Source organism: Centruroides sculpturatus, unplaced genomic scaffold (assembly GCF_000671375.1).
Source record: "Centruroides sculpturatus isolate CEXI.00-Female unplaced genomic scaffold, Cexi_2.0 scaffold717, whole genome shotgun sequence".
NCBI classification, from domain to species: domain Eukaryota; kingdom Metazoa; phylum Arthropoda; class Arachnida; order Scorpiones; family Buthidae; genus Centruroides; species Centruroides sculpturatus.
Window position 1 is genome coordinate 163,064 of NW_019384973.1, and position 10,903 is coordinate 173,966.

The following is a 10,903-nucleotide window of genomic DNA, read 5'->3' on the forward strand; positions in this document are numbered from 1 at the left end:
AAAATAAAAACAATGTGGACAAAAAAGTTTAGTAGTATAATATGGAAATATTTTATGATAGTAAATGAATTTTGCATGATAAAATTTTTGCAATATGAATGTGCCAAATATGTGATTTTAAGAAATAAAAAGTGATTTGAATTGAAGTTATTAGTATTTTATTGCTACCTATCTTTAAAATTTCATATAAGTAATGAAATTCATTAAGATAAAAGATCTGTTAAAGATCTGCTAAAAAGTAACGGATACAGATACAGTAATACATCGACTTACGCGAACCCGGAGTTACACAATTTTCAAATCTTGTCGATTCATCTTTTGTTTGAGCGCCACGCAACTCTTGATTACTCACTCCCCCCACACTATTGTTCAGCTTACATGTTCGGACGTGTCGTGTGGAGTTGACACATAGCTACAATTTATTTCATGTTATTTATTTCTGTGTTTGTTATATTTACGGAGACTTGAGAGACTATGTGGTGATTTCTTGTAACCGTGAACGAATCAAAAGACGAGATAAGATTAGCGAGAACATTTATTAGCTTACATACATCTGACTTGGATTTTACACAAATTGCAAAATTATACCTCAACTTACATGAATTTGACTTACACAGTTATCGCTCAGTCCCACCTATCAAGTAAGTTTGGGGTATTACTGTATATTGTTTGTTAATATAGATATTGTATAAACTAAACAATTTTTAATACAAAATAGATGTAAGCAAAATCTCATACTGACAGTACATCCATCTTTTAATTTTGTCCCCAAAAAGGAAACAACGAAGATATGTTTATAGTGTATATGTTACTGTAAAAGACCGAAATTAGAGAATGTCGATATTCTCCGGTGAATGTCAACACATACAAAATACATTGGTGAAAGACCGAATATTTGGTTATATTATTATACATTCGAACAATTGCCGGTGTATGTCGACAAGCACAGATAAGCTTTGGTGGAAGTCAATACGATACCCAAGAAGCCAATGTCGAAAGAGAGGCGACAGTCTGTCGCCAAATCCTTTGTGGATAGATGGAGGTAGGACACGGTCATACCTCTTTTTCTGGCAACAGTTTGGTGGAAACTGCCCACTTTGTCACTGGATGGCGTTTTTGTTCTTTTGATCCTGTGTGGTGGGGATCAGTTTGTCAGGTCGAGTGGTAGAGGATGAGAGGGGTTGTTGGTTAGGCGTCGGCGATATCCGAATAAAAGACACCATTAACAGATTTGTCTGTAATCGCGTAGTAACGTAATCAGTTCGTAATTTGTAAAGAAAAGTTACTTTCCATATTTGAGATTTCTTCTCAAGAAATATCGCTGAGAGAAGCAGCTGCAGCTAATTTGAAAAGTGGAGGGCAAGGCTATACACGCTGTCATTGCAAAAAGAAGTGTTCTATGAATAAATGCAGTTATAAAAGCAAAGGACTCTTGTGCAATTCAAAGTGTCACAATAGTTTAAGTTGTTGCAATAAATAAGATTGTATAACGTTAATCACATAATTTATGTGTAAGTTTATTATCGTATTATTTTCTTTTCTGATTAAGAATGTGCTATTCGTTTTAGGTTCAACAGTTTATTTACATGTGCTGTTACTTAATTAATTAAGCTTTCTCCTATTTTGACATATTAAAAAGTTTCATTTTTGTCTTAATGTAATAAAAATATTTTTATTCAACGTTCACCATCAGTGCATACTGAATGTCGACATTTGCCAGTGTAAGTGAGAAACAATGATATTTAGCAAGTATTTCGTTCATACACGAAACGACTGTGTGAATGCTGACATTCACTGGAGAATGTTGACATTCGCCAGATATCGGTCATTCACAGTAACATATGTGTCATGCAGATCATCTTAAAATGATGCACTTATAATATTTATTTAAATAGATAGATAATAAATGTGTAAGCTGTATAAATATGTATTCATCCATGATACCCAGTTTATAAATAATCCCGAGGTATGTTCTAAAATATCTTTACCACTTATATGTATTTTTTAACCTTGTACATCCTGTATGTATTTTTTGTTATATTTTTAGTTGGCCGAAGAGGGGCATGTGTATTTTAAACATGTATCAACTGAACTAAATAAAGATGATAGAATGCCAAGCGTTTGAATTTATTACACTACATAGTGTTTAAGAATCAAACAAAAAAGTATTTTATGTTTTGTTCTCTTCAGTGGCCATTGTTAAGAGGTCTAAAAGCATGACTCTAAAACCCTGGAAGATTTAACTTAGTACAGTAGAGCATCGATTATCCGACCCCCCGATTAACCGTCACATCGGTTAACCGACCATTCTAGTCGGCAAATTTCAAATGTCCGCTAATTTGAAAAGTGGAGGGAAAGGCTATACACGCTGTCAGTGCAAAAATGACAGCGTGTCTGCTAGTGATGTGGCATTACAATATTTGCCTATGTCTTGGCTACTTTAATATTATTTTTGTTAAATTTTTGCATGTTTTAGCTGGCATCAATGGCTCGACCATTGAAGGGAGGACAATATTTAAACAAGACTTAATTTTCTAATTATGAGTGGTTGTTTGTTTCGTGAGCAATAAAATAATTTAAAAATAATTTTTAACTATTGTATCGCTATTGTATCGATTAAAAATAATTTTTAATCGATACAATAGCGATGATTATTATTTTTTAAAAAAATTTGTTAGGCTAAACATCAATGAAAATTCAACGCAAAGTTGGTTAATAGCGATAAACTAATTACACAGGATATACTAATATCCTAATATACTATACTAATAACGTATTTTTTCCTTCTTTTCGGTTATCCGATTTTTTCAGTTATCCGACCAACCTGAGTCCCCAATTGAGTCGAATAATCAATGCTCTACTGTTTGCATCCCATTTGCAGATAACCTGCTTTCATATGTTCTTTTCTTTTCGACATTTCTAAAATTATTAATCAAATATTTTAGAATTAATTTTAACTTATATGAAGATAATTCTAACTACTTCTAAAGCAAATTTTGTAATAAATCTATTAATTTATAATGTTTTTAAAAATAAATTAAAAAAAAAATTCTGGTAACATTTGGTTACGTATAAACAGTACACATCTGAACTTTAAAAGAAATTCCAGGATATTTTTATGCAAACATGAACATTTTTGATCTGCACAGGAGATCTTCTTTAGATTAAAATATTTGGTTACATAAAAATTGATTTATATAAAAATGCAACCTAACGACAATTATCAAGATTTTCAATGAAATAATAAATTTCAGTACTATTGATCCAAAAAGATTTTTAAAGAATAAAATTATTCATTAAAAATCTTTAAATTTTTACCTTTAAAAACTTTAATAAATTATTTTTAAAAATTACTTTTATATAGTTTGTTTTTTAGCAAGTTAATGTTTTAATATTTTATTCAAAATTCATAAAATAAAATATAATATATTAAAACAAAAAAAAACAATAAAAATATAAACAAAAATAAATTTACAATATATTAACTTGAATTTAAATTCCAGTGGAAATTAAGTCAAGTAAAAAAAATCAACTTTTTTTAACAGTATATTTATTAAAACTAAAATTATCTATGCTTAGTCAAACATTTTTGTTTTTTTTTTTTTTTAAATAATTTTCTTGGACAAAAACTTTCCAGAAAAGTATGTGTACAGGTTGTTTCATGAATCTTGGCCAGAAGCTACTCATTATCCAAATGTGGCTCTCAAGTATTTAAAGAGAATAAAAATATATGTTATCTATCTGAGATGTGTTTCAGTTCCTGTTAAATTCATACAAGACTTTTACATACTAACAGACTCATCTTGACTCATCTTTGCTACAGTGCATCACAACAATTCAGCCAAGAAGCATGAAATGAACTGTAATTAAAATTAAAAAGCACAAAACAACATTAACACACAATAATAATAATCAGACTATTAAATATAGAGTACATGTATAAAGCATAAATAGTTAAATATAAACAATACTTAAAAGAGGAAAGAGATCATTTGATCAAAGTAATGATATAGTTAGGGATAAATATTCAATAGTAAAAGAAGTGCAAGAGATAGAAGGTGAATTATATTTACCACGAGGAGAAATACATACAGATGAAGAAATTTAAAAATTAATAGTAAAACAGCATAATGTTGTTTGGAGAAATAAACAATTACATGGTCAATTTCCTAAAAAGTGTTAGATCAGAGTAATATAGATAGAGAGCTTGCGTTTGAATAGATTAAAAAGCAACAAATAGCCCCAAATATTGAATCATTAATATTTGCTATACAGGACCAGGCTGTTATGACACGACAATATCAATGTGACATCTTAAAGGAACCAGTGGATGGAAAGTGTCGCCTATGTGCGACTAAAGATGAGACCACAGAGCATATTATATCAGGATGTAAAAAAATGGCAGGGACTTGTTATGTAAGACGTCATAATAACCTTGTCCAGTACATCTACTGGCGCCTGGCCCGAAAACATAAAATAGAAGTTGCTGACCAATGGTGGAAGGAAATATTACTCCAGCCACAAGTTAAGGAAAATAGTTTGGCCACCAAGATACTATGGGAAATGCCTTCCAAACTGATGTCACTATCTCACAATAGACCAGATTTAATTTATGTTGATAAAAATTGTAATAAAATATTTTTAATAGATATAACTGTACCATCAGATTATAAATTGGTGCTAAAGAAATTGAAAAATTGAGTAAATATCATTTTTTGAAATTGGAAGTTAACTGCCTGTGGAATACACAGATGACTGTTGTTCCAATAGTAATAGGAGCAAGTAGTGAAAAACATAAAGAAATACATAGATCAATTAGAATCCAACATTGATATTAGTATTCTTCAGAAACAGGCAGCTATACACACATCGCTTATACTCAATAGAGTGCTTGGAGATGCTATCTTTGAGGTCAATACAACAGATCAACTCAAGCATGATATACAGCAATCTCAAGGCATACAGCAATCTTCAAATCTGCAGCAATCATGAGATATACATCATTCATTAGTTAATCCAAATTTACCTAATATGACTTTTCAGACTAGTACACAAAGCTCATCTGGAAACTTGTTGAGAAGAGAAAAAGGGAGGAGAAAAGGAACTATTTCATTTAAAGTGCAACTAATACAGTAAAAGGGGGATAGGTACCTTCTTTCCTGTGAGTTAAAGGATGAGGTATTCTTTATTCCAATGTAATTCGTGAATATTTTAATATAATAGTAATGATATAAATAAATAAGAATATATATTTTTGAGTGTTTCATGAAAATAAATATAAAAACTTTTTTTTATTTTAAATAAACATTTTCATTGGATACAATTCATCAGATTTATAAAAAACTACATGAATAAAAAAATTTCAAAACAAAGTATAAATTATTCATATCTGCTCTGTTCAGAACGAAATTAATCTGTATTTGTTTTCAATTTATTCAAATACATTGCATTATTACAGAAAAAAAAAGTAGTTATAAATCATTTCTGATTTAAGAATATAAAATATAGAAAGGAAAATGGTGTAAGGCAATGTAAGTGTTTTTATACAATTCTGAGGACCTATGTTTAAGTCCAAACTGAATCTTTAAAAATTTATCATGGTTAATTAATCCAGATATGTTGAGTCCCATGGATATAACTAACATACAAGGCTAATTTATCTATCTAAGTTTTATTCAGTAGCTGACTGTAACAGAGACAAACATGAATGTAGAACTGTCCTTTTTTGGAGTCAAATGGAGTCAAAGAACAGATTTAATATTAACATTTAACATATAATATTAACAGATTTATTTCTAGTCACTATTCCTTGATTCTTCTAATAGTTTATATTACTTACGTTATTTATAAACTTCAGGACTATAGTTCAGTAACAACTTGTCTAAAACGGAACCTGAATAAAAAGGAGACTTGCCTAANTAATATTAACAGATTTAATAAAAACATTTTTTAATACATATGAAATTGGCTGTTATAGCTGGATGCAAAATATATGAATAAAATTAAAACTTTTTCATTACATAAAAATTATATGAATGCATATGATCTGGATGAAACAGACAAACATGATAGGGCTACAGGAAGGACGGAAGTAGTTTGGCTAAAAGGAGAGAGAAATTGCCATGTTAAGGGAAAAAGCAATCTCTAAAGTATTGCTTTCCCCCCTTTCTTTTCCCATAAGGAAAAGTCTATTGGTTTGGCTTGACAGTGTTATATGTTAGCAGATGATTAGAAATTAGAATTGTATTCATAATGTTGGCTGTAAATAGTATCAACCATGACCAAATCCAACCTATTCTGACAGTCTTGCATGAAACAACAAAAGTAATCTTAGTCAGAAGAATTATTATATAAATAATTATGGATATGATAAAATAAATCAATTATAATGTAAAGTTTAAAATATATTTATGCATTTAAAGAACTGTTTACTCAAATCTACTGGAATAAAATTGTAAGAGTAATAATATAGATGTATTATAAAGAAGATAACAATAATCAAAATATTTATTAGCTTGCCCTTGGTGCTGCTAGCAAAACATCCAAATCAATAGATGTTTTCTCCTGATCTTGTTTAGAAATCATTTGAAGCAAATGACCAGCTGCTTTGTGTTCAGCTGGAAGAAGATTAGGATTATGAACTAATTCTTCTAAAAATTCAATAGTCATTTGCAACAATTTAGGATCACTTTCAAAATCCTGCATAAATAAAAAAAGCAGAAAATATTTATTATGTCTTCCTTTAATTATGAAAAAAGTATGTATAACACGTGTTCATAATTTGAAAGTTACATTACTTGAGAATGTTTAGAAACCCAATGCCGTAATACGTTCAGTACTCTCATAGTAGCAGCAGTACTAATTAAAGATTCTCTCTTTAATTTTGCATTTGGAATCTTCAAATCAGCCCCAACTATTTTTAGATAAATATTTAATATATTAGAAACAACAACAACAAAAAAAAAAAAATGTAATTATTTCTTCATTAATATTTTAAAAGAAAGATTTATTTGACACACCTGCACTTGACAGTCGACTTCCAGCCCTGGAATGAGGTTGAGAAACGGGTTCTAATGGATTAGTTGCACCAGCAGTAGCTACGGCAAAAGCTACTGCTGCAGATGCTGTACTGGATCTAAATAATTTAAATTTGGTTACATTCCTATTATTTCCAAATTCAATTAGTTAGCAAAAAATATAAATAAATTTTTAAAAATTTTTTGCTAGCTATCAGCTAGCTTTAGCTAATTATAGTTATTTTATAGTTATATTCTATAGCTATTCACAAGCTAATAATAATAGAATATTTTTATATTTTTACTGCAAGTTTATGCAGATAACTCATGGATTAGCTGTGCTTTAAAGACAATTAAAATGGAAGCAGGTTATGCAATAAAGCAAGTTATATTCTGATTTTAAATTGCAATTTCAAGCTCATCAAACAGCTTTTCCTTTGTCTAAATTCATTAAGAGCATCTTTAGAAAATGTGACAAATCCTATGTGTACAAAATCTACTGGTAAAAAATGTTTTTTCTAGTAATTTTTCCAAAATGAAATAAAACCTTTTTCCAAAATAACCAAAGATACACAAATATGTAAAAATTTGAGAGTACAGGACAGTTTAAAAGAAAAAGTAACTTCAACTTCACTAATATTCAAATTGTGTTCCTGTGATTAAGAAGGACACAAGAATATTTAAAATTTACTTGTATTTTTCCTCATTTGTGATATTTTGTATAATATATTTTTTTTCTGAGATATTTTAATTTTTTTAAAGTTCTATACACATATTGACATATTGACTAACAATCATATTTTTATGTAATTTTATATCTTGTTAAACATTTTCTAATTAAGGCGTTTTGTTAAATTTATTTGTTTTATTTAAAACCTTAAAACTACTTTTTTTTAATTTACTTTTATAAAAATCTTTATGTTTCAATTAAAGATTTTAAGTATGAATAACATATGAAGTATCCTATTTACTTTTAATTAAATAAATATTTTACACTCAAGATAAAGAAACAAATTATAATTAAATATTTACCTGCGAGTAGAAGCTCTTGAAGATGTCACAACAACACCAGCTTTACTGCTATGTTGAGGAGAATCTGCAAATTGAAAACTGCTTCGAGGGGTCGACAATATTGTAGATTCAGTTTGAAAACTACTACGAGGAGTAGTAGATTGACTGGTACTTTCTGTATCACTACTTCCTCGTTTAGCACCTGTTAGTAAAATGAAAGAATTAAGCAATAATGATAAATTAACTGAAGTTCAATAATTTTTGCTATTATGTATTTTATTGAGATTTCTTAATATGATCTATTGTTGTTATAAAATAATTAAAATAAAATCAAAGACAAAATAACGTTAGAGAGGTTCCAGCCGAAGTTGACACTTTAAACTTGTACACAAGCAGAAGTACACATCTGACGTTTGAACCCCAAGTAAAATACATTGTGCAACATGTTTACATTGGGCTATGTATGCATCACAAGATTTCTTTTAAAATAGCGGATGTACTCAAGAATGACAGTGACCAACAAAGATAAATAAATAAAACTATTTTAAAATGTTTATAATGTGGCCGTCAGCCACGATTGTGTAGATCTTTTGTATATTTTTATTTGAATTAGTTTTAAGTTTCTTTCTATTTCTTTATTCAAAAATTCCTTCTAGAACTTTCTCTCTTAACCCTTCTCCCTTGGGGGTAAGGCTACCAATTCCTGTAACATATGCAAACAAAAGAGGGTGTGAAGCCCAGAGGCAAAATGGGGATAGAGAGGTCAGTCTGGGGAAAGATTCCAATAAGAAAGGCATGAGGAAGGTAGTGCTCCCAAATACAGAAACAGAGTGAAGAAAAGACAAAGAAATAAGAGTAGAAAGGCAAAGGGACTGCAAGGTGCTAAAGGATCAAAGAAAGAAGTTATAGAAAAACGACATTCAATAGAATATCGAGACCAGTAAGATACAAGGAGGTCGATGACGAAAAGGGTAAAGGAATTTTATAAAAGGAGAAAAGGCTCAAGCATGTGTTTGCGTCTTACCCCAAGATACATTGACATAAAAACCCTGGGTATTTCCTGAACTTTTTTTTATCACTTGATCCTTCATTCTTATTTCCCATCCTTTCTATTTTCTTTAGTTATAAAATAGTTTGTAAGTTACTTGTAAGCTAGAGTTAGTTAAATTGTCCCGTGTCTATGTGTCATGAATAAATAGAATTTTGATGGTTAGATAAAAAAAAAGAAATGTTCAACACCTGTGTACATGAGATAATTTGAGGTCTACAAGAAAGTTATGATCTGAATAAACAAAAGAACTGGTTTGTTGAGAAAAATAAAATACATTTTGTTTCTTCTAATTCAATGTCACGACTTGGTGTATTTATTGCCACTTGGCAAATAATTTCATCATCCACTTTTAATTCATACAGATACACGTTTTGGGCTTTCGCCCCTCTTCAGTCTGTTACAAGCTAGTCTGTTTCAGCTATAAATGCACCAAGTCATGACATTAAATTAGAAGAAACAAAAAGAAGAAGACATGGTTTCGACAAATAAATAAAAATACATTTTGTTACAAATTTTTTATCAAAGTTTATTTTATTGTACTATTCTGCTCATGGGATCCAGTACATCTCAATTACGAGCATCACAATAAGATATTTAATAACAAACACTAAATAATTATTTTTGGATTTAATTAGCATTGTGACTACTAATTTATTAGCAGTCACATACAGTGAAAATTTTTTTGAATACAAGTAGCCCTTGGTTTACTTGCCAGCTCAATTTACACTGATTCACAATAATGCCGCTGCGCAATTCGCCATTTCATGATGTAATTCCCAGATTTTCCCTATGCCAGACTGATTTTCCCTATGCCAGTATTGACATATTTACTGAGCCGCGACATTGTACATTCGTTAAAACAAAGATTTTTATTGAATATATTTATTTTTTCTGTTTAATATTATTGGGTATGTATACATTTGCATTAAATTAATATTAAAATACTAAACGTTTAGGTTCCCACAAGTCAAGTTATTAAACTTAATAGTTCAATAAATGTCGTCTGAATTCAGAGCGCTAATGTATGCGAATAGTTTGTATCCCGTATCAGTTCATTCAGGAAAACACCTTACAACACAGTAGCACTTCTGGTGATTACAAATTATCATTAGTGAGATTAAATCTACTTCTTGTTGGCTAGACGATATCTAATTCTCCCAGTGGCGTGCCGTAGTGGGGGCGGCCCACCCCAGGCGGCACTTTTTAGGGGGCGGCAAAATTTCACAATAAACAATAATAATATCTTGTAAAAATTTGAAACATCCTAATCTGTACTTGTATTGTGCCTACAATAGTGCTATTGTCCGGACAGTCTGGGAATGGAATGGGCTCGCCGTCCGGGTGAACTAGTAATTTTTCATCTGAGGAAATCCTGCGAAACCTGTTGACCCTTTTTTTTTTCTTGCTTGTATGATTCATTCACATTCATATACACTAATATCCAATAGAACTATTTTAAACAAGTCGCTGCACTACCACTGAATTTTTCATTGCTTGTTCTGTGACAAAACTGAATTTTGGTCTTTTAAATTGAAATACAGTAGAGCATCGATTATCAGACTCAATTGGGGACTGGGGTTGGTCGGATAACTGAAAAAAATGGATAACCGAAAAATATGAAAAAATACATTATTAGTATAGTTTATTAGTATATCCCATGTAATTAGTATATTAGTATATATCTATTAACCTACTTCGCGTTAAATTTTCATCGATGTTAAGCCTAACAAAAATTTTTTTTAAATCATAATCGTCTCTATTGTATCATTAAAAATTAGAAAATTAAGCCTCGTGTAAATACTGGCTCCCTTTCATGGTCGAGCCA

At 30.0% G+C, this 10,903-nt stretch overlaps 1 protein-coding gene across 1 annotated transcript in view; it reads right to left on the minus strand.

Annotated features, from left to right (window-relative positions):
- Positions 1-5,941: 5,941 nt before the first annotated feature.
- LOC111632644 (ras-specific guanine nucleotide-releasing factor 2-like) overlaps positions 5,942-10,903 on the minus strand; it is a 147,154-nt gene continuing 142,192 nt past the window's right edge. The window contains exons 20-23 of the mRNA XM_023377138.1: positions 8,049-8,229; positions 7,020-7,135; positions 6,798-6,913; positions 5,942-6,699 (exon numbers count right to left, since the gene is read on the minus strand). Of these exons, the coding sequence (XP_023232906.1) occupies positions 6,511-6,699; positions 6,798-6,913; positions 7,020-7,135; positions 8,049-8,229 (602 nt within the window). The 3' untranslated portion in view covers positions 5,942-6,510. The remainder of the gene's footprint in view (positions 6,700-6,797; positions 6,914-7,019; positions 7,136-8,048; positions 8,230-10,903) is intronic.